This window comes from Colossoma macropomum, unplaced genomic scaffold (genome assembly GCF_904425465.1).
Source record: "Colossoma macropomum unplaced genomic scaffold, Colossoma_macropomum, whole genome shotgun sequence".
Taxonomy (NCBI): Eukaryota; Metazoa; Chordata; class Actinopteri; order Characiformes; family Serrasalmidae; genus Colossoma; species Colossoma macropomum.
The window spans coordinates 22,025,939-22,050,811 of record NW_023494802.1 but is presented as its reverse complement, the minus strand read 5'-3'; the positions used below and the strand labels follow the sequence as shown (position 1 = coordinate 22,050,811).

At 38.9% G+C, this 24,873-nt stretch overlaps 1 protein-coding gene across 2 annotated transcripts in view; it reads left to right on the top strand.

The window, feature by feature from the left end:
• cacnb3a (calcium channel, voltage-dependent, beta 3a) overlaps positions 1-24,787 on the top strand; it is a 48,620-nt gene extending 23,833 nt beyond the window's left edge. The window contains exons 4-14 of one of the 2 annotated variants that reach the window (XM_036592460.1): positions 701-823; positions 1,306-1,421; positions 5,061-5,143; positions 5,456-5,475; positions 7,286-7,366; positions 7,474-7,532; positions 9,083-9,183; positions 9,293-9,444; positions 10,598-10,693; positions 12,367-12,537; positions 18,108-24,787. In XM_036592460.1, coding sequence (XP_036448353.1) covers positions 701-823; positions 1,306-1,421; positions 5,061-5,143; positions 5,456-5,475; positions 7,286-7,366; positions 7,474-7,532; positions 9,083-9,183; positions 9,293-9,444; positions 10,598-10,693; positions 12,367-12,537; positions 18,108-18,500 — 1,395 coding nt within the window. In that variant the 3' untranslated portion in view covers positions 18,501-24,787. The remainder of the gene's footprint in view (positions 1-700; positions 824-1,305; positions 1,422-5,060; positions 5,144-5,455; positions 5,476-7,285; positions 7,367-7,473; positions 7,533-9,082; positions 9,184-9,292; positions 9,445-10,597; positions 10,694-12,366; positions 12,538-18,107) is intronic. The other variant, XM_036592461.1, reaches the window with a different exon arrangement.
• Positions 24,788-24,873: the final 86 nt, after the last annotated feature.

Below are 24,873 nucleotides of genomic sequence, written 5' to 3'. Positions count from 1 at the left end.
CAGCTGGACCTGATTACAGCGTGACGCAGTGTGAGATGTGCAGTTATTATTGTTTTTCTGAATGTTGATTTGTCCGCTTCACTGTTCTGCTTTGCTTCAATAAAACGATTGAAATTAGATTAACAAAGTGTAAACGTAGTCAGATAAAACTAGATATCCTTTTGGAGGAATAATTTGCGGTCAAAAGTAATAAAATATTGCAAAGTATTGCAATATTTAATATTGTAATACTTATCACAAATCTTTAAATATCACAATAAAATCGTACTGTGGCTCAAATATCATATCATGCGGCCGGCCCTAGTTTGAGGGTGGCGTGTATTTTGCATGATGCTAATGGGTGGGTAGAAGTGTTCATTAGTTGTTTGCTATATTGGCCTCGTACCTAATCGACTATATCAGGGTAAGAAGGATATTGTGCATATTACATTTTTAACTGAACTGCTGGTTTGTAAATAGCAGGTTTGTTCACACTTCACACTAATCGCTGCTGTTAGAATTAAAATTCAAAAAATTAAAAATACAGATGTTTGAAATGGTCTGTCCATTCTTTTGTGCCACGATTTTAAAGATCCTGTTGTCCTGTTTTAAAGATAATCAAGTGGGGTTTTAAAATGATGATTTTTAACATTGTAGAATTTGATGAAGTTCATTTAAAAAAGCCTACATTGTTCATATTGAATTAAGGTTTCTTTTGCAGTCGAAGCCTGTGGCTTTCGCGGTACGGACGAATGTAAATTACTGTGGGGCTCTTGATGAGGACTGTCCTGTTCAAGGTGCTGCCATAAACTTTGAAGCCAAAGATTTTCTGCACATTAAAGAGGTAAGACTGTCACTGTTACTATGGTTACCTTATCTGTATCGGTAAATACCCACACTGTGATGCATGAATTACTCTGAACTTTTTAAAACAGGATATTTCATCTGGAATTTAACGTTTAATGTTAATTTAAGCAGTCGTTGTAAAGTTTAGAATTGGAGGACCAGCTGACCAAAGGAGGCTTAATGCAAATCAACTTTTGCATTTATTCTTCACAAATTAAATAAAAAGCATTTTATCGGTCATTAAACAGTCACAGTTTAGAGGTGGAGGCTGTGCTGCCATCTATCAGGCTGTACTGACAGTTCATCAGGCTGAAGTGTTTCAGTGTAATATGTCATTTTTGTTTTCAAACTACTTTCTTTTGGTGAAACTCTTACACGTATGGTCACAAATGAACACCATGCTTATTTCAGATATTCAAATATATCAGTATCTATCTCTAGTGCTGGCATGTCTAAAGCAGTGGTGCTGTTCTGCTGTAGAAGTACAATAATGACTGGTGGATTGGGAGGCTGGTGAAAGAGGGGGCCGACATCAGCTTCATCCCAAGCCCTCTACGTCTGGAGGCCATGAGGCTCAAGCAGGAGCAGAAACAGAGGTAAGCAGCTCCTTTAGTGTGATTAAGTACTGGTCCCTTTGTCCTTCACTCAGATCCCCATCTTTTAGGTTTAGTTTCTCTGTAGTTAAGCGTTTTACAAAGCAGGATTTCTCAATAAGCCGAATAACTTGAGCCCAAACTGAGGACAGTACAGCAGACATCGGGGTTGATCCTGATATCTTACTGGTTTAGTTTGACTTCTGGGTTAAAGGAAACCTCAACTGTTAAAACCTTGTAGACCTTAAAATAGTTCACATGTCCAATACTGTTAAATTATGATGTATGAACCAAATGGAGTTGTTTTGTTTATCATAAAAAAAGATAAATAAACAAAATCTCTATTCTAGAGGTCGGACTGTGATGTCATATAGTTTCTCTGAAATTAGTCCAACAGAAAATAGGAAAAAGTTTTCCTCTTGGATAAGATCACCTTCAGCTACAATATGAAGAACAGATGAGTAAGTTTGAGGTAAATTAGATCTTTAGCTCGCTGGTCCTCAGTGAAGGAGAGCAGCCTTTTGATGCTGCAGTGATAATAGCAGTCTACAAGAATTTTTTTTCTGTTTTTGATAATGAACTATTTTGCTTTATTTTTAATGCGGCAGAACCCAGACTGCACATGTTTGTGCTTTGTCTCATCTAGAACACCTGACTCAGCTCAGAAGCTAATTAACTCCTCATGTGCTGGATCATGTGTGTGAAGTAGGGAAAACACAAACAATTTGCAGAGCCCGAGGTCACCAGGACTGACTTTGGTGACCACTAGCTTAAGTAATTTGGCTCAGACCAGTTTTCTAATCATAGTTTAAACTCAGCATTAGACTAATGAGGATATTGAATTGGATGGTTAGTGTATGAACAGTTTATTCAAAGGCAATACAAAAAGTTACTTTTGTTTGATCAAATCCCAGACAAAACAGTGGCACCATGCATTAAATATCTTACTTTTAAATGTATTTATTTAAAATTATTTATTTATTTATTTATTTTTCATTTTAGGCTTTTCTTTGAATTTTAATATTTGTGACTAGGGCTGTTAAACATAAAATAATTAATTGTGATTGTACTAATTGTTTTTAAAACAATTATTTAAATTATTTAATTATTTGAAAGTAATTGTGATTAATTAGACCAAATGATAGATGTTTTTACTTTAAACCACATTTTGCTCTATGAATAGACAGAATGATCAGAACGTATGTTACGTTTAATTTTATCATGTGAACCTGATCTGAGTACAACAATCGTGTGTGAACATGAAAACAGGGTGAGCAGTTTCCAGTTTTTATCACTGATTTCCGCTGAGAGCGGCAGTAGCTGCATGTTATACTGCCAGGTTCCGTCTGGTTTTGAGGGGAACTGGAGCTTTTCTGCTTCCCTGTTGCTTTTGTTAGTTTCTCCAGTAAGAAATGTGTGGCCTGCTGAATTACTGATGTTGCTGCATCATCGGTGAGTTTGGCTTGTAACTGATACTTCAGACTTTGTTATCCTGAGAAATTTTGTTGTTGTGCAAGCATTATTCTTTTATGTACGACGGCGTTTTAGGGCCACTGTTAATAAAAATAGTAGACTTCAAGAACAAAGTCGCAATATTTTGAGATTAAAATTCGTATGTTATGATATTTCAGTAAAAAAGTCGTAATATTTCAAAAATAAGGTCATAATATTTCAAGAAAAAAGTCATAATATTTAGAGAGAAAAAGTCTCATTCTGTGTGAAATGAAGTTTCACAGACAGTAAGAATGATAATCAACATGATCGATCCACAAAGAGACAGGAGTGAGTGGAACTCCAGTGCCAGTACAGCAACCAGTGCGTTATGGCAGCCCCCCTACAGTTAGCCCACTTTGTCCTCCAAATATTACGACTTTTATTCTAGAAATATTACGACTTTTATTCTAGAAATATTACGACTTTTATTCTAGAAATATTACGACTTTTATTCTCGAAATATTACGACTTTTATCTCTAAATTTTACCACTTAATTCTCAAAGTCTACTATTTTTATTTTCATTAACAGTGGCCCAGAAACGCCATCGTATTTATGAGCATATTGTGGACATCTGCACTTAAAGAACGTTTCATTAAAGTAAGAGCGGAATCAGTTCTGTATAATTGGATTTAGTGCAGCACAGAATGTGAAATGTTGAGAGTTTTTAACAGCAGGTTTTAAATATGGCATTACTAACGCATTGAGTCACAAGATGGTGATATGTATCATGAAAATTTTGTGATATGATAATCTTGCCATATCATCACTCCTAGACTGGATGTGCTTTAGTGATAAAAAATCATGGCACTGCAGATTCTGGAAACTTAAGTTTTATTGAAAGATCAACTTTACATTTAGGCTGTATTTGGAAGAGAGGACTGTTGCTGTTGGGCTTCAGGGTGGAACTATGGATAGTTCAAAGGGTCAAACAAGAAAAATGCGTTAACAGCATTTTGAAAAATGAGCGGCTTTAATAATTTATCACGTTAACTTTGACGGCATTATTTATGACACCTTTTCAGGCTCTACATGTTAGTTTCCTTTAACCGTACATGTTTCACACCCACTGCAGCTGCACCTGCCTGAGCCCCACCCTGCCCTGCCTCCACTGAATCGCAATGCACCTGTTCTTAACTTACACAGAACTATAAATAGCTCATTTCACCCTAGACTCTATTGTTCTGTGTGTCTCCTGGTTGTCTGGTTTTCTGGGTTTATGTTTCTGTTTCTTCAGCTGAAACAGTGCAATAAAATGCTGGTATTTCCTCATAACCCTGAGTCAGGAGTAGAAACACACTATAATATGGTGTCTGTGTGCTGCAGCGAGTCACTCTGTAAAACCTGAAATATTCATTTAATCAGACCTGTCAATTTCGCAGCAGGTTTTCAGATTTCTTCATGTATTATCGCTCAAAAAGGTCTGTCCTGATGTTTAGGTCTAAAATGCAAAAACAACATTACACTAAATGATGAGAACAGTAAATGGTTCACTTTGGTTTTGGTTAGAGTTCTCTTTGAATGCTCTTTCAGTTTTATGCTCGCCATCAACAGACGTCATCAAAGTCGTCTGTTTGGGGGTCTAAAGCACAACCAACATTACAAAGTGCTCCTGCACGCGTTTCATTCATTTACACATTTCATCAGAGGGGTCTCCAAATCCCCAACACTTACACAGCCTGAACAATGGCAGCCTAGCACCACACAAAGGAGTGGTGTAATTACACAGTCTGTGTTCAGAAATAGGCTGTGATCTGGCAGAAACCAAAAAAGTTGTAAATTGGAATTTCCTTCTATACTGTGACGTCTTTCCCAGTGGAACGTTGTATTAGGGAGGGTCTCTGAGATGGCTGAGCATTTCCACTCTGTGATAAGTGGAGGTGGTGAAGGTGGAACATGATTTTATTGGTTAATATTAATTTGGTGATGTAATCAAAACTTAGATGTTTTAGAGGCATCAAAAGTCATTACATCTGAATGGAAGTTAAATCAAGCATTTAGTCTTTTAAATGTTACTATGAATCATGTTTAATGTGACCAGTGACGACTAACAAGGTGGAAAAAGGTCAGTTTTGGTTTCAGATGGACACACGAAACACATTCACCTCATTTTTGAAAGTCTGCTGAGAAACTGTTTGACTTTGTGCAGGAGAAGTGGAGGTAATTCCTCTTCCAGCCTGGGCGACATGGTGTCCGGAGGCTGGAGACCCACACCGCCCTCTGCAGGTGAGAGTGAGTATGACGAGGCATAAACTCCATGCTGCTTTGCAGGGGATGGGTGTGCCTGCCAGTGCTGTTCCTCTAAGAGTAAATATTTGTTGGGTTGAAGTTCGCTGAGTGAGTTTATTCTTCCTTTGCTTTCCTTTTCTTTCTTTCTCTTTCCCCTGTTTTCCAGTAGCGCATGACAGCCAGTTCTAGCTTAGACCAAACATCAGAAATATCTTTAACCTTACAGGAATGGGTCTAAGACTATCACAGGAATTCTGCATATAAACAGAACCTTCTATAAGTTGTTTCTGATTTGTGTTCTCTCATTTTTAAAAGCCAAACAGAAGCAAAAACAGGTAGGTTTGTTCATGCAGCTACTTCATGCATGGAATGACAGAACCGTTTTTCATTCCCACATCTGTCCTGTTTGGGTACCACACAAACAGTGGTAAATGGACTGAGGTACTAGAGTACTGTGCAAAAGTCAGAGACCACTTTTCATTTATTTAATTTCCAGTGAAAATGACTCTTAAGCACAAGTTACTTATTTTTCTGGAGAGATTTCTGAGGAGATCACATAATCCATTCGCATAAGGAAAGAGACAGAGTAAAATAAGTGGAAAAAACAGGAGTTTTCAAAACTAAAAAAAAGTTATGAGAAGGCATAAAGACCTTAGGACTCCTTACAACTGTGTAAGACCTTTTAGAACTGCCCCCATCAGATAAACAGCACTTAAAGCTTTCATCTCTGAGAGAGAGGAGAAAATCAAGCTGCTTCAGATCTGAAAACATCCACAGGTGTTTCTGTCCATCCTTCCACTGTGAGAAGACGACTCAGCGCTGTGGGTCTGAAAGGATGTGTAGCTGATCAAGAAGAACCTCACTGAGAAAAGGAGACGGACACAAATAAGAATGTTTGTTTGTTTGCTTGTTTGCAAATCAAACAAAGAAGCTGCTGTTGTTCCCAGAACAATGGACTGGCCACCCCAGAGCTCAGACTCCATCATTATTGAACACGTTTCAGGTTACTTTGATCGTGAGAAGCACAAAATGCAACGAACTTCTCTGAAAAACTGAACGAAGTCTCCTGAAAAGAATGTAAGCTATAATAAAGGCAAGAGGTGGAACTGAAAATGTTGATATCACATGTAGTTGTTGATTCTTCTGTGTAATTTTGTGTTAAATATTTTTTTTTTCTGACACTGGAAATGAACAGTTTGTACTTAATTAAATAAATGAAGGGTGGTCTCTGACTTTTGCACAGTGCTGTTTAAATACCATTTCAATTTCCATTATACTGTCTATACTGCATATTTAATGTGAAATTGGACATAATTGTTAATATAGTCGCATATATCCGTTTACATAACTCTTACTTGTTTTTCTTCTTGTTGTTTGTCAAATTTAATTTTTTTGTTTTTTTAGAAGATTTTTATCAAGATTATTTTAGAAGATCTTTTGGTAACACTTTCTATGAATGTCACCTTTGTAAGCATCTATAAACACATTCATAACATGTTATAATGCATTCATAAGGCATTATAAACATAGCTATAAATATTTATAAAGATGCATTACATGTTATAGCCATGCTTATTATGCATTATGAATTGTTAACATAATACATTATAACAAACTATAAGAGCTCATAAGTGGTATTTGTCTGCTCTAAGTAAAGTGAAGCGTACTGTACTAAAGCCTCCTCCAGTGTTCAGAGTGAGGCTTCAAGTTGAAGTATTTACTGAAGGATTTACTGAAACACTAAAACATTCGCAATAAAGCACATTACAGGCTTCAAATGTCAGAGTTTAAACTAGAGCTGCATCAGTGTTTTACCCAATGTGGGAAAGGTAATGTTCACCACCGTTAGCTTGGTATTTGTCTTTACGCTCTCCAAGCTGGGACTGACTTCTTTGGCACTGACATTATAACATGTTATTAACACTACTTATAATACATTATATTAACAGTTCATAATGTATGATAAACATGGCTATAAAGTGTAATCCAGTGTAATTCATTTTTTATAAATGTTTATAATCATGTTTATAATGCCGTATGAAGGCATTATAACATGTTATAAATGTGTTTATAGATGCTTACAAAGGTGACATTCATAGAAAGTGTTACCGATCTTTTTTTATTAAGATCTTTTTCTCCTGCCAGGCTGAACACATTCCTCCCTATGATGTGGTGCCGTCCATGAGGCCTGTGGTTTTAGTTGGACCTTCACTGAAGGGCTATGAGGTAAAAAATCCACATACATTGTAAAACAGTGTAAAACAAGACATTTTACACTCATTTAAAACAGTGTTTTTTAATTATGCATGATTATGATTTTTTTTCAATCACAGGTGACTGATATGATGCAGAAAGCTCTCTTTGATTTTTTGAAACACCGCTTTGAAGGAAGGTGAGTAATAACTGCCATCAAGAGCCAAGCATGTAGCGCCCTGATATAGTACCCTGTGATATATTTTTGGTGCTTTACATTTTTATATATATATATATATATATATATATATATATATATATATATATATATATATATATATATATATAATGTACACTGATCAGACGTAAGATTATGACCACCTCCTTGTTTCTACGCTCATTGTCCATTTTATGAGCTCCACTTACTATATAGGTGCACTTTGTAGTTCTACAGTTACAGACTGTAGTCCATCTGTTTCTCTGATACTTCGTTAGCCCCCTTTTACCCTGTTCTTCAGTGGTCAGGACCCCCATGGACCCTCACAGAGCAGGTACTATTTGGGTGGTGGATCATTCCCAGCACTGCAGTAACACTGACGTGGTGGTGGTGTGTTAGTGTGTGTTGTGCTGGTCTGAGTGGATCAGACACAGCAGTGCTGCTGGAGTTTTTAAACACCTCAGTGTCACTGCTGGACTGAGAATAGTCCACCCACCAAAAATATCCAGCCAACAGCGTCCTGTGGGCAGCGTCCTGTGACCACTGAAGGACTAGAGGATGAACAACACAAACTGTGCAGCAGCAGATGAGCTATCGTCTCTGACTTTACATCTACAAGGTGGACTGACAAGGTAGGAGTGTCTAATAGAGTGGACAGTGAGTGGAGTGTTTAAAAACTCCAGCAGCACTGCTGTGACTGATCCACTCAGACCAGCACAACACACACTAACACGCCACCACCACGCCAGTGTTACTGTAGTGCTGAGAATGATCCACCACCCAAATAGTACCTGCTCTGTGAGGGTCCATGGGGGTCCTGATCACTGAAGAACAGGGTAAAAGGGGGCTAACAAAGTATGCAGAGAAACAGATGGACTACAGTCTGTAACTGTAGAACTACAAAGTGCACCTATATAGTAAGTGGAGCTGATAAAATGGACAATGAGCGTAGAAACAAGGAGGTGGTCAGAATGTTATGCCTGATCGGTGTAAATCTCACTGATGTCAGAACAAAACATTTTTTAGTTTTTGATATAATTTGAAAATGTCTGTTGCCCTTTACATTGTGTGTAAATGTCATGATAACTGGACCAAAAGAAACAACCCAAATAACTTGGCGGGGAGTGGAGTCTGGCGCCATCATTCAACTGTTTAGGCGTGGGAAATATAACAATATCTTTTTCTTTTTCTAAGTTTTGCCACAATGTGCTTTATGAGTATACCATGAATATCAACACTACACTGACAAGAACACTGACCAACTGACCAACTGATCAACTGACCAGCTGCATTATTCATTACAAAAAGCGCACAATTCTTGGATTTACTGTAGCGCTGTTATTTTTTAAATGCAGCACTGTTGGAGATTTTTGGTCTATTCTAACTTATCTAATTTCAGTAAAACAAAATATTGTGATGCATATTGTGTATCATAAAAATGTCTTCAAGTATGATATAAGATTTTTATATCATACACACTTCAGTGCAAAAATATTCTAAACCCTACCTAAACACTGTGTTTTTTCTCATAGGATTTCTATAACACGAGTAACTGCTGACCTCTCACTGGCAAAAAGATCAGTCCTCAACAAGAGACCCATCATGGAGAGATCCAACACTCGCTCCAGTCTAGGTGAGAACTCTGCACACATATACAGAAGACATGTGAGCTCAACAAGTACGAACTACAAACCCAGCAAGACCCGTTTCATTGAGCCTGTTTTTTCTGTGGCTGCTCACAGCGGAGGTGCAGAGTGAGATTGAGAGGATATTTGAGTTGGCGAAAACTCTCCAGCTGGTTGTTTTGGATGCAGACACCATCAATCATCCAGCCCAACTGGCCAAAACCTCACTAGCCCCTATCATTGTGTATGTTAAGGTCACCTCACCAAAGGTAGGTCGTCTTCCAGACGTACAGTTAACAGTTTTTATAGTGAGCAGTTCAGGTGGACAGTATGACTTTTATTTTTATTGAAATAAATTGCATAATTTTCTGAGTAAATCATGGGTATTTTCAATACTTGTAGAATACTAAAGCTACTGTATGCATCATAAAATGGATTAATTTTTGTTGAGAACTTGTTAACAAGAGCAACCAGTAACTGCATAAACTGCATAGTGACACTGAGCTGATTATGCCATAATCACCATATTACCAGATATACCATCGTTTTATAAATACGTTTAGATTTTTCTCCTGTTTCTATCACTGATTTATAAAACCAATGTTCTCAGTTTATCATAGCCTTTTTAAAATGGCACCAGAGGAGAGAGGCACCACTTTACACATTTTGGTTTTTGCAAAATTATTTTTTTTAAGTATTTGAGCAAGACTAATATTTCTAATACAGGTAACACACACTTTTCTGCTAGAAATGGAAACATTAACTTTGTTTCAAGCAGCTGCTGTCAAAACACTGTGTGTTAAAACTAACCCGCTATGTGCTGAACTCTGTAAGCAGTGCTTTTACCCGACTGGCTCTCACTGTGAATTATCTACATGCTTCTTAAGACGGTCACCAAGAGGATGAATTAAATAATGTGAATTCAGTGATTTATGCAGAAATCTCACTGAAAAAAAAACAAAAAGGGGGAAAAGTTACTTTCATAGCACAGTCTTAAGTGTGAATCCTAGAAAATATCTGTCCAATTTCTGTTCAAATTCACAGATGATGTTCTTATAATACTAGATGACCAAATCTTGGTCATACTGTTACCTGAATACCTGCATTAAAAATCAGTGTTTAAGTTGTTCCCTGCTCTGCTCTACAGTGCTGCTGCTGCGTTCTGTCAGCTTGTATGCAGTTTATCAAGCCTCAGAGGGAGTAAATATCATGATAAACATCATCATAAATATCATGTATAATGAAAGTGTCTTTAAGTATTGTGATGTTAAAACTTTGCCGTATCACCCAACCTTAGCGTTGATCATAAGCCAAAAATGTGACAGAGTTGATTGCAAAGTGAGCTTTAATGTTGGTTTACATGGTTGTATCACTGACAAGTCACAGCACTGAAAACCCCGTCTTTCCCTTCTCTTCATCCAGGTCTTACAGAGGTTAATAAAGTCGAGGGGTAAATCCCAGAGCAAACACCTGAATGTACAGATGATGGCAGGAGATAAACTGGCACAGTGCCCACCTGTGAGTAAACACGTTATCACTGTACATGCAGTGTGTTTCACAGTGCTGTTATCTCAGGTGCCTCTCAGTAATAACACTCAGTAGGCACATGTAGCTTAATCATAATCAGATACACCATAAGGCTAAAAGTATGTGGACACCCCTCCTATTATTGTGTTCAGGTATTTTAGCCACACCCTTTGCTAACAGGTGTGTAAAAATGCGCACATAGCCATGCAGTCGCCACAGACAAACACTGGCAGTAGAACGGGTCGTACTGAAGAGCTCAGTGACTTTAAGTGTGCCACTGTCATAGGATGCCTCCAAATAATTTTATATATATGTTGCCACAATAATTTTAGAAAAATTCTGCCCTACTAGACGCTGACTTGGTCAACTGTAAGTGCTATTATTGTGAAATGTGTTTTGGAGCAACAGCTTAGCCACAAAGCAGTAGACCACACAAACTCTCAGAGTGGGGCCTGAAGCACATAAAAATCGCCTATCATCTGTTGCATCACTCAGTAAACTCACTCCAAACTACCTCTGGAAGCACCAGCAGCACAAGAACTGTGCAATGGGAGCTTCATGCACTGGGTTTCTATGGCTGAGCAGCTGCACACAAGCCTAGAATTACAATGCACCATGCCAAGCGCCGGCTGGAGGGGTGTAAAGCGCCGCCACTGGACTCTGGATCATTGAAACGTGTTCTCTGCAGTGATGAATCAGCTTCTCTTTTTGTCAGTCTGATGATGAATCTGGGTTTGGTGGATGCCAGGAGAACGTTACCTACCGGAGCGCATAGTGCCTACACTAAACTTGGGTGGAGGAGGGATGATGAGCTGCAGCTGTTTTTCATGGTTTGGGCCCCTCAGTTCCAGTGAAGGGTGATGTTGATGATATGCTTCCAACCTTATGTCAACAGTTTGGGGAAGAGCCTTTCCAGTTCCAGCATGACTGAGCCCCTGTGCACAAAATGAGACAAGGTTTGATGATTTTGATGTGAAGGAACTCCAGTGACCTGCACAGAGCCCTGACCTCAACCCCACCGAATGTTTGTGATGTTTTGGAACTTGGATTGAGAGCCAGCACTAGATTCTGACCTCACAAATGCTCTTTAGACTGAATGGGCACAAATTCCCACAAACAAATTCCAAAATGTGGTGCAAAGACTTTCCAGAAGAGTGGAGTGGTGTTCTAGCTGGAAATGGGGAGCGACTCTGTATTAATTCCCATGGTTTTGGGATTTCCAAAAAGCGCATAGAGGTGGTCAGGTGTCCACATACGGTTAGCCATATAGTGTATATGGCCAGTACAGTCTGCTGTAAGAATGGCTGAATATTTCTTGTCTTCATTATCTTACATTGCAGAGCTCGTCATTTGAAAGAGATTTACAAGTTTGACCCGTCCATAGTTACTGAACCCTGTGTGTAAAGAGCACAGACTCACATAGTTTTAAAAACCCAGAGTTGTTGGCCTTGGTACAGTTCACAGTTCTAGTGATTAAGACTTTTGCTGTTCCAAACCTCATTCTGACAAAAGCTGTGTTGCATGTTGTTCCATAGAGCCATTTTCCTACCTGTCGCTCAAAACCATCTCCTGTCACCAGACGTCCATCATAAGATATTTAATATAATATCTTCTAACTCCATCCCCCCACCTGTCATCTTTCCTCCACCCTGTCTCCCCATCAGGAGATGTTTGATGTCATTCTGGATGAGAACCAACTAGAGGATGCCTGTGAACACCTGGCTGAATACCTGGAGGTGTACTGGCGCGCCACTCACCTGCCAGGCACCGCCCCCCTCAACCCGCTGCTGGAGCAAAATCTGATGAGTCCACCTTCAGCCATCTCCAGCCTACAGGTATATACTTCACCACTTACATTGCACTTTTCAGAACTGTAAAAAAGGAAATATGAAGGGACACTCAGGCCTAAAAGTAACCTTTAATATGTTGTGATGGTCCGTCATATTCTGTAGGGCAGCACTGCAACACTCAGCTTCTTAAATGTGACAGAATTAAATACATCACAAGTTAATTCAGTTCAGTAAATACAGCAGACAATTTGAAATGACCTTAATACACTAAAAAAATTAATATACAGTCTGCAGCCAGCACTTCAAACCTGAACACTGAACATACTAGACATATTTCAACATGGAATTTCTGGAATATCAGTCAAACTAGAAAACAGTGATTCAGTCTCTATTCAACACAAAAATGGATTCCACAGACAAGTTCTTTCAGCTGACAGGGTGAGAGGAAAAGGAGTCGAACTGAGGTTAGGTTTCTAAATAGCCAGCTAACTTGCCAACGTTAGCTTTTAGCTTGTTGTCCTCCTCATTTGACGTCATTTCTGTTGTTCGTCTTTCTCTCTGTTGTGATGATTATTTGAAGACTGTCACCACAATTATATTCCTGCAGTAAGATTTTCAACTTCTAGCAGTGAATGTAAACTATCTGATCCGTCTGCGATAGCTAATTAGTGATAGCCTGCACTCCAGTATCCTCCTCAAAGCAACTGCAGCTTTTCAAAAGTCGCTCAGTAAATAACACAATAAGTAATTCTTTTGTGTATGTCTGTGTTTGTTTTACCAGTTCTAACCCTCCTCCTTCGGCAGTGCAGTGTCTCTCGCATTTGTCATACAATACCTGGTTTGGCTGATCAGTACTTTGTTAAGTCAGATGTTGATGCTGAGGAGAAATCTGGAACCAATCTTCAGACTTGCTCTAGTTTTAGAAAAATTATCTTTTTTTGCAGTATTTATGTTTATTTGTATTTATTCTAATTATATATGATGATTTTTACAAAACAAGAAATCTTTAAACTGTAAAATCTCACTGCAGAGGCGACTGCAGCGACACTGTATAGAGGCAAGACATGTTTACAACAGAGGTAGTGATGCTTTTTCCATTTTGGCCAAAGTTTCTTTTTAACTACAAACAAAAGAGATCAACACTGGGTATCTAGTAGGTTCCAATGCTGTAAAATGGCGAAAGTGACACGGCATAGTTATAATGCTGAGTTCAGCATTTGGAACCTGAGAATGGCCAGTTTTTAAACATTAACTCTCAGTTCCATTTTTTTTACCTGAGTTTCTGAGCTTTAAATGTTTGGTAAAAACTTTCCATTAACCCAAATGTGCTTGATCAGCCAAGACATTTTGGTACATAGTAATAAGGAGGAAGAAGAAAGACAGCAGTTCTAGAAGCTCTAACATGACCACAGTGTGGCCCAGGCCTCTGCATAAGTGACTACAGGTGCCTCAGATTAACCAAGGAAATGCGTCTCTAAAACAAAGTTTAAAACAACAGCACTCAGATTTAATGGAGTATAATGATGTATTGTAATTGCATGAATTATAACTTGAGCTATGAGTAGCATTAAAAAGTGTAGTATGATTGACTTGAAGTGATGGTGTGCAGCTCTTTGTGAGCTGGTGAAATGCTGTGGGGTGAAACATGCAGTTCTACTTAATGAGATGAAGCTATATGGACAAACATTTGACCAGAGCGAGCAAGTCATGTACAACCAGCAGGCAATAGGCAAAAAATATGGCTAGTGCTCCATCGGCTGGTCCACTCAGTGAGAACAGACAGAAATGACCAGTTGCGGTGAGGAGGAGCAGATTGAGGTCATCAGTGTCGGTTAATGTGAAATGTCCTGAGTGATCGAATGCTCTTCAGTTCTGCTCCTTCCTCTACTCCATTTCTCATGTTCCACTCTGTCTTGTCTACAGAAGCTTCAGGTGTTGCCATCTTGTCTTTCTCCGTCTGTGTCCGTCTCTCATCCATGCCTAACGTTTTTGCAGTTCTCAGAAACACAGGAATTAATCGAATGATCGCTTACAAACCCAGGGTGAGTAGGAGGGATGGCCTTCATGCTTTTCCCCACATTAAATGCAAATAAGAGCCGCACCTTAATTCTTCTTAACACCCACCACCTCCACCCTACACCCCCTCTAACCTGCTCCGCCCCCACCCCCAAATGAATAGCCATGGCTGGAAAAGTTCTGAAAAATCATATGTGTTAATATATGATTTTGATATTCTGTCGTATCAAAAGAAGCATGAAAACTGCCTGTTCCATTCATAGAACATGGAGACATATAGACATATAGCCTACTGTGTAGTTTAGCTGTGTGCTGTGTGTCACAAACACTGAAAAGAATAATCTACATTTTTTAAAAAAACTTTTTTTTATAAACGGCGCAGAACAGGGCATAAAACTACATTCATGCTTGGGTTCAAAACAGTCTTAAAACAGTTCAACGCCATCATGTCTGCAGGTTATTGTCTGACTTGTTAATGTTTAAATGTTTAACGTTTTCACCCAAAGATTTCAGTGTAATATTATAATTTCCCTCTTAACTTAATGATTCATTTTCTAGCAGTATTATCTTCAGTTACCTGACCGAGGTGGAAAGCAATCATTTTGAGAAATTAATCACTTACTGCAACATTCGTTATCAAGTCGTAGTAGCTAGGTTTCCATCCACATATTTTTTGGGTATTTTGCATTAAAATTAAAAAAAGAGTTGATGGGAACAGCAGGTGCTGAATAAACGCTCCAAACTTGCATAACAGTTGTTACGCTAGTTTGAGGAGGAAAAGTTATAATGGAAATGCATTTGCAAAATAATGTGTATAGACCCTTCTAGCAAATCAGTTAAAAAAAAAAAATCATAGGGCACTTTCTGCTGGGAGGTGGGAGGTGGCTGTGCCTCTTTCAGTGTGTTTAGTCTTTATACTTTTGCCATGAAAAATGTAGCAATGAAATTAAACAAAACAGCAACAAGAATTTGCTTAAATTTAATTTCACAGCTGAATGGAAACCTGGCTACTGTAAGACGTTTTGTTCTTTATCAGGTTGTACAATAAGACGGAGATGATAGTGCAGCTGTTTGAGAGTATTGCATTGCTGCATTAGCAGAAGAGATGGCGTAATACCACTTTTTGATATTGGCAGAATCGACTACTACAGTATCAATACCGAAACAGATCCGTTATTTTTTCTTTGAAAACTACTAAGCTTTCAAATCAGACATTTTAATTAAAACACTTCACTTAAGATGGTCATCTGAAAGTAGATTGTCGTGTACAAAACTACTCAAACGCTCTACCACCCAAATAAAAAAATACACAGCTAACAACGTCGCACAGTTATCTCCCTCCAATACTTGGTCCAGCATTGTCTGCTGATATCGTCAGATAAGACCACTTGAACAGTTTATTTACTGCTCTAAATAAACTGTGGATATTTCAATTTGTAAGATACCTAACAAGATAACAAACTCACTGCAGTGTTTTTCAGGATTTCTAAATTGACTAATTTCAAACCCATACTGGAATACAGCAGCTAATAGAAGAAATGTATTAGGAGGGTAAAGTATTAAGCTACCGTGGAAAAAACAGTGAGAAAAGCTGTAAACAGTAAGTAGGCTAAATGTGTTCTCTCATGTAAGTATAATGTCAAGTATAACGGCGTATAAATAACACATTATTTGATGATAATAATCATAATGATGCCCACAATTCCTAAATAACTTGCCGTGACTGATGCCCCTCCACCCCACTGTCCCTTGGCTGGTTTTCACTTAGTTCTTCATAAACTCCATGAGATGAATTCACAAAGCAGATACAGTGGTGGGGTTTCCTCCTCCTCCCCCTCCTCCTCCTCCTCCTCTGGGGTAACACTGTGTCAGTAATGACCGGTTCTATGGGGGGGGGGGTGCTGTATCTGAGGGATGAATGCTTTGTGAATGAAACCTCCCTAAAACCGCCTCCTTTAATGCAGCCTCAAATGCTAATGAAACCCCTTTTGCTCCAGTGGAAAATGTGCTGCCCCACCCTGATTTTGCAACTAATGCCTGTCGATTGATCACTGATGCTGTTTATGCTGATACAACATGAGTTCTGTAATCATAAATCAGTGTTTAATCCCTGGTCCTGGAGGCCCACTGCTCTGTACATGTTCCACACATCAGCTCGTTCACGTCGCCTTACTGAGTTACTGAGCTGAAGTGGGCGTGTTAAAGCAGGACAGTCGGCCTCTGGGACCAGAGTGAGGAAACACTGCCTTAATGACTCGCTGTCTTGGTGACATATATCTGTTCCCTTCACTTCATTTGTCTGTAGATACACTGTGTGTGTTTCAGGGCTCGACCCATATGCAGACCATCACAGATGTTTAAGAATCTAAAAATTCCAATAAACAATAATATTGGTCTGATATAATATATGTTCAAAAATTAGACGTGCTCCAGCAGAGCTTGCTGACTGATTATGGAATATGTCAGCTATGACGTTTTACTTAACTGTCATATATGATGGCCAGTTTGCAACTGTCAGTTATAAAACGACTATTTCTGGTCCTAAAAGGTTCAGGACTGTTGGACTGTTATGTTGCTCAAATGGACCATTGAATGTATTGATAGATGAGGTCAGAACCTGCTTGGCTAAAATCTAGCAGGCTAAACAGGCTACAAGCTGGCTTACAGGCTACACTGCTCCTCTACTAATCTTCAGTGTTGGTATTTAAATTAAAGTATTTACTGAATGATTGATACAAAATTAAACAAAAAAGTGTGAACCTGTTAGCTTGATGCTAAATTGACACAGGAAATCACATATAGATGCTAGTGGAAATCAGCATCACTGCAGTGGTGATTTGGTGAGCAAAAGCTACTTATAAGGCAAGGTTTCTGCTTTAAACACTGATATGATATTTTCATTATTATATGGCAAAATAATTAAATCTTCATTAACCCCCTGCAGTGACAGGTGATTTGTTTTTGTTGTTACTGTTCTTCAGTCTGGGGTAGCTTGGCAACACCAGGGGTTTCCAGTCCCAGTCCTGGGGACACCATTCTCTGGACGTTTGTTTTTTCCTCACTCTGATGGGCTTTTTGTGGGCTGGGTCAGGTGTTTGATTAGTTGATGTGTTGAACCAGGTGTGCTAGATGAGGACTGACATTGCTCTGAACAAACTACACTTCTTAGTAAAGAATTGTTGTTGTAATTTTAAAAACTTGTATACTTTATCATATTTTATGTTGTTGCTGTTTTATAATAGCAATAAGCCACGAGAGGCTGAGCGTCCAAACGAAAGTTCTTTATCTCAGACCGTGTGTCTGGATTTTGTGCAAAATATTATCACATTACCAAACACAGCTTTCTCATTAATGTTTAAACAGACATTAATTGGTGCTTCATCACTGATAAGTTTGTGTAAACTTGATTTCAGCTGATTTTATCAGCTAAACTGTATGTATTGGTCGGGCCCTGGTGTGTTTATGTGCCTCCTGTCTGTATCCAGGTCTGTCTAGAAGTGAATCATTTTTCTTAGGAATGAAAAAAGCTTCAGTAACATGTCCTGGATAACCTCTCTGGATGTCTCACTTCCTTTCGTCTCTCACTTTCTCTGCCCCAGAACCAGAACCAGCAGCTGTTGTCAGCAGGGGGTGCAGGGGGTGTGGAGGAGGAAGAGCAGGGAGAGCAGGACAGCCTCATGCCGTCAGACGAGGCCAGTGACTCGCGCTCGCTCCGTCGCGGCACTTCACGCTCCCTGCATCCCCAAGAGGACGACGAAGAGGAGGAGGAGGAAGAGGAGTGCGAAGAAGAAGAGGAAGAGTATGAGCCCCCCAGACACTCCCACTCGTACCGGGACACGTACCCGCCCAACAGGAACCATCCCGGCGGCGTCCACAGCGCCAACGGGCACGAGTCACAGGACCGGCTGCTGCAGCAACGAGACTCGCAGGACGGCCACAATCACCGTGGCAACCGGCAGCGCCCGCGGGCCTGGCCAAGAGATAACTACTGAGAGCCGAGTGGAGAGATCAGAGAAGGAAGGATGAATAGAGGAGTGTGAGTGTACGGTAGTGTATGGATATGCAGGAGAAAAAGGGGGCAGCTCTGCGGGGGGTAAAGTTGCATCGGTACCGAGGAATTAAAGCGCTAAAAAAAAGGAATGAATCGAATTTACTTGATTCAAATGTGTGCAGCATTTCTGCTAAATAAATATATTATATGAACACAACAAAAAAAGCTTAAAAATGTGTATGTTGGGATACTAAATTCACACTCACGTCACGTTCATACCAAATATTTCAATGCTGCTCCTGCAGGCTCTGCGTCATTTAGTGGGGCAGTGCCCCATCACCCAATCATGCCCCACTAAACCTCCTTTGGACAGATTAGACCCCAACCCCAAAGGCCCCTCCATGGTTTTCAGGTGCCCCACTCATCATCTAGTTCTGTTGCTGAGCCTGTAGTTCTGAAAAGCCACCATTCCACACGCCTGACTCAATATTTGAACTTTCTGAAAGATATTGCTTTAGAATTAATCAGTCAAAAAATATTATCTCTTTATAACAAAATGTATTTGCGAAAGACTGCGGATGAAAATACTAAAGTCGAGTGTAAAAAATGTACTGAGGTGGTGGAAAAAGACAGGATGTGTTCAAAACCGGCCACTCTGGACATACAGAAGAGAAAATTCAACAAACCTGCTCAAGCATCAGTCACTCAAACGCATACACTCCATGCTGAGAAGCAGTTCAAGCGGTCATCTAAATGAAGGGATGTGCAACAAAATACTATTAAATAAAACACTAAATAATAATTTACATTAATTACTGATCTGCGTTTCACCACAAAACTTTTACTTGCTTTACTGATCATTTGGGTTCTTTTAAATCTGGTTTTTATTGCTGGTTGTTGTCTTTTCTGACAGAAACAAAGGAGTAAATAATAACTTTAGCTTTGAGAGTAATAAACTAGAATTGTGCTCCCAAGACTACTTGGAAAGTGTTCACGACTACTTCTGAGCACTGTAAGTAAACAAAGACAAAATTTTGTTGATGTAATATAATTTATTTGTGGAAAATGATGTACACATTTGACTTGGTTCAGTGCATTACTGTTCTTCAGCGCACGGTGAGTTGCTATATGGGCTCCACAGCACCACAGTTTATTGCACTATTGTGGTTCATTTACAAGGCAGCTCACCTCTATTAGGCTCAAGATCATGTCCGTCTGGAAGAAGTGATTTGAGCATTTTCAAGTCCAACGCTGGTCAGTGTAACAGAAATCGAGCTAATTTAAACCCTGTACCTAATGAGGATCAAAGGGAACAGGAGAAGCACTTTTTAGCATGGGATATAAAACGTAGTGAAAATATCTGTAGCATTTTGTTGCATCTCAACCTTTTTTTTAGAGATTTTTTGTTGAGGTAGATAGTTTTAAAAGCATCCAGACAACTTTTAAGAATGCAAGACGTGTACATGAATGGTCACCTTTTTCCGTGATCATTCAGAGATGTAGCATACAGTGTTTTGCCCCCCCACCCATGAAAAGACCATGTATTTGCTAATGAAGACATTAATGGGAGGGGGGACCGAACAGGGTAGCGTTCTCGAATAGAGACGACTAGCGAGATGGATGCTGTTGTTTGCATATAACCCTCTTTTCACTTTGTCTTCCCACGTTTTTTTTCTCTCATACCCCCCTCACCCTTTTTGCTATGACACCTTCATTTGCAATGCTAATAGCATGTGATGAATGTAAGAATGCGGCGAGTATCTAGGCCAGTTTCGTTTGCACCTCGTTCAGAGGCCTTTAGAGAAAACTGAATGGAGAAACGTTGTTGCTCTATATTAGGCCGTCATAGACCCTTTCTTTAAAGCAGCCGATGTAGCCTGACACTCTCCGTTTCATTTTTATAGGAGGAGATAATATTTGGAAGCAACTCTGAAAAGATGCCAGGGAATATTAAAGGGATGCTTCAGCGTTTTTGAACCATTTACTGCATGTGCAGTTGCTTTCTCTGTGTTTAGAAAAGAACAGAAATACTGACTCAAAACACGCCTATAATAGAAGCCCAGTGGACGCGCTGCTTTCCTACCTTTACTAACTACAGAGACACCAATCAAAACACTGTCCATAGTAACCTGAGTTAGAGATGCAGCAAAAAAAGGATTTGGTTGAAAAACGGTGGAGTATTCCTTTACAGGGGAATTCCACCAAACTGTTTCCAAATTTCTACTTAATTGAATCATTAATATGTAACTCATTCAGAGCGGTGGTGATGACCTGGATATGCTTTACAGTGGTGGTGATGGCAGCCAGGGGTCACAATGTAACACAATGCAAATGTAGCCATTTTATTTACCAGAACAAGTTTTTACTTGTTTTGTGGATTATGCTAAAATTCAGAAATGTGTTTTTTGCTTTGGAACACACTGTACTGTCTTATATTATAAGCTCTGCCATTAATGTATTTTTAAAAATGTTTTAAGCCAAAATATCACAGCACCATATCAGGCAGTATGTTTAATAATAATTTTGTGTAATAGCTTTCTGTGAGGTAGTTTTTAGAGGCATTAAACGCTTATTATTATTATTCCTATCAGGGATGTACATGAGTGCTCTGACCATTAGAGTTGTGTAGGCTGTCTTCCATATGTTACTCATCCAGCATGAAAACCCACCAGTTTCGCTCAGCTATTTTTGAATGAATAAAGTTTTGTAGTGTATTCCTCTGCATGGTAATAGATTTTTGTGCAGCACCAGTGCTGTCAACTTAACAGGTACCGAGCCCCTAAAGTGCCATTGCCCAAAAATAATGAAATAAATAAAAATTTGCAATGACATTGTTTTCCCCTGCAACATTTTTGTGTTCACTTGCAATAGTTTTTTATTCCCTCTCCTAGTTTTGCATTCCTAAAATCCATTGCATTTGCAAGGAAATGCAAAATCATTGGCAGGGAACACAATGTCCTTACTGTTTTTAAACCCCGGCCCTTTAGGGCTTCTGTAAGAAGGTATTTAGTCTTAATTATCTGGTTAACCAAATATCTATTCATCAACTTTTACAAATACTCAAATATCAAAATTAGTCAAAATGGACATCCCTAGTTCCCATCACCACCACTGAGAACAACTCTGACTGTGAGTTTCTCTTTAGAAGTGCATATCACATCAGACAATGAATATGCAGCAACTTTGGTGGAATTTCCCTTTAAACTGTTGTATTTGAACAAAGAAAAGACAGTCTGGTATTAAATGCTATCACACTTTTGACCTGTTACGGAAGGGGATGCTTTAATGATGGAGTGATCTTTCTCCTTCCTCTCACCCTCTTTCTCCTCCTGTGGTGGAGGTGTGGGGACCTGTGGCTTTGGCCTCGTAAAGAGTTGCTGTAGGCCTGGATAAAACGAAGCATCATATGCACTGTACTTGTTAGACAAGCGTCACGCCTGCTACTTTAATAACTCTGACAGTCATCAAAGCAGCAGGAGTGAACACGGCTAAACCCCGAACCAGTTGGCTAAAGAAAAAAGAATGTCTCACTACAATGACTCGACTCGAATCTTACCTGTAGCAACTCAGGTTAAGGTTTATCCCGTATAGGACGACTTCAACTGGCCTTAACTTTTATTTCTGTGTATCTTCAACACTGCATGATTAAGAGATCATTATTTAGGACTATTTGCACATTAGGGTTGGAAGAGGACCTTAAGAAAACATATGAGTGTATATTAGAGTAGAAAAATCTACTCTCTTATTTTTTATTGTTTATTTTACTTTTTTTTTCAAATCTGCAACAGGATAATAGTAATGCATCTGCGTATGCGCAAGTAGTGTATATACTGAATGGGCACATGATATTGAATATACTTCGTTAGCAAGTCATTTTACTTTGTTATTATGGAACTGCACCTAGTTTTGAAGAGATGTTTGCAATGTTTACACAGTCGGAGTTGCTCTCTCTCAAAGTACTATGAGGTGAAACAAACCGGGACGTGCGTCACGTCGGGTGTCGTGTGGGTGTATTAACTCATATAAAGCTGCAGTACACTGTCATATTTCATCACTACATTTAAGGTGTATTTTTAATCATGTAGTGCGCTGTTTATAAATAGGTGCACTATGTTGTCTTTGTCAACCAGGAAACCGTTCAGAGTGAATGTACAGTTGCATGCCTTAAACACCACATCAAAGCGGTTTTGATTGTATTATTTCCACAAACTCATCAAATTTGCCTGCAAAAACTTCAGTCTTTTAGCATTTTAAATTTGGGCCCAGTTCCTGCCTATTTATCAGGAACAACTGGAGAATCAGCTGGACTTTGCTCACTGTGTATCTGAAAACAGATGTTTTGGTTTAAAGGAAAACTCCAGCACTTTTCAACTGAACAAGATTTAAATTTTTATTAGGTACAGTAAACCGTGTCTGCGTTAGCTGACTGTATGAGACGGAGCCACAGAGCATGTTGAAAAATGTAAGAGTATTTCTTTAAAAGGGCCACAACATGGAAAAACCAATAAAAGTATGTAACTATTGTTAAAATTTCAAAAAACTAACATACGTACAAAAGTTCCTCATCAATTCACGCTGAATTTTATAAGGCAAGATATAAAATACTGGGCAGCCAATCAGAACAGAGACCATTTACATACATTGGTCTTAAAGGCAAAATAACAAACAGCCTATTTAATTCTGAGAAAAAGAGATGTTGGAAAATAATCATGTGAAAAATTATTTATGGCTGTTTTGGTACATAAATCCACACCAACATTAAAACGTAGGATACGGGCCTTTTTCACACAGTATCTGGTTGTTTGCTTTCCCTGGCAGTGGAAACAGAGACCTCTAGTGTTCCATGCTCATCATTACATTGAGCTGGTATGATGAATGATTTGGTTACCTTTTTGCATAGTTTTGCATCTTTTTTACAGAAATGATATAGTAATGTAGAACATGTGATGATCTCTTAGTCAACTAGACAAGACAGTGGACGTCCCATCATCCTGTCTTTGTGACAGAGATTAAAACTGTTTACTGCTTCATAATTCAGCACGAAGGATTTTACAAACCTATGTGCACTTACATGTCATGGTGCTCAGAGAATCGTCCCCCATAACCGACTCATGGTCACTGCTGCGTCTTCATGAGCTAAAGGCCAGGGGTGTTAGTTCCTCCACACAGAGCTACGCTGTTCTTAATCACGAGTCCGTCTTAGTGTACTGCATCTTTATTTCCCTCTCCGCGTCTCACTGGTATCTTTATCTATTGTTCTGTATTTTGGGAAAAAAAGAAACATAGCATGACTGGAAAAAAGAAAAAAAATCTATGCAAGTGTTGCATGAGAATCTGATTGTTTGTACACTTTCTGATCTACTTTAGTAACGTAATGATTCTTCTCCTTGTTACGATTCCCATTCTGATCCATCTGTTTTGTACTGAGCACAGAAAGATGGGGATGTTTCCCTAAAAGTAAAACGATGTGAATGCTTCTTTATAATCTCATGGGCTTCGATACTTTCACTGTTTTTTTACAGTTCTTTTAAAAAGGTGCAGTTAGCTACATACAGTAAGTATAACGGTTCTGGATCAGGTGTGAGTTTATGTTCAGTGTGTGAAATATGGATATGATCCTAAAACTAATATATATTAACAGAAATTGTAAATGGTTTAAAACCATCAGTGTTTACAAAGGAAGAAAGAAACTGAATGAAACTACTGTTAACCTAGAATTTAAGATCCTTAAGATCCTTGATGAGACCGTAGTATGTGGGCATGCTGTCGACTCCAGGCATGAGGTCCTGATAAAACTAAGCCTTGCATGTCAGACACTTGAAAAACGCACCAAGGTTTATTTTCTGTATTTAGGCATCACGTTGTTTTCTAGCGGACCAATACAGTAACTACAATAAACAGTTTCTTTTTATTTTGGGGTATAAGAAGCACAACTTTTACAGCGGGTCTGATTTGATTGATTTGTCTGGTTTATTCTGTATGCAATACAAATGTGGAAAGATGCCACCTTAGAACATCAAGACTTCCTTTTCTGTATAGGTAGAGAAAAATATACATATATATTGCACTACTTATTTTCTTTCTTGATGTCTGCTTTGTAATGCAATAAATGCACTAGCTCTGACCCCAACAGACACTACAACGGTCTTCTGGCGCTGTCCACACGCCCTCTCGCCCCATCTTTCTGAAGAAAAAACATCTGCTTGATGCTGTATAGAATGCTTTCTATTTAAATGAACCTTAAAAGGCTAATAGTTATAATAAACATAACATTTTATGTACTTTTAATATTATTGTGGTGTCTTTATTTTGTATCTTGATGAAAAGAGCAGATCAGAGACAGACTCAGCCAAACAGGCTTTATTACTAGTTCA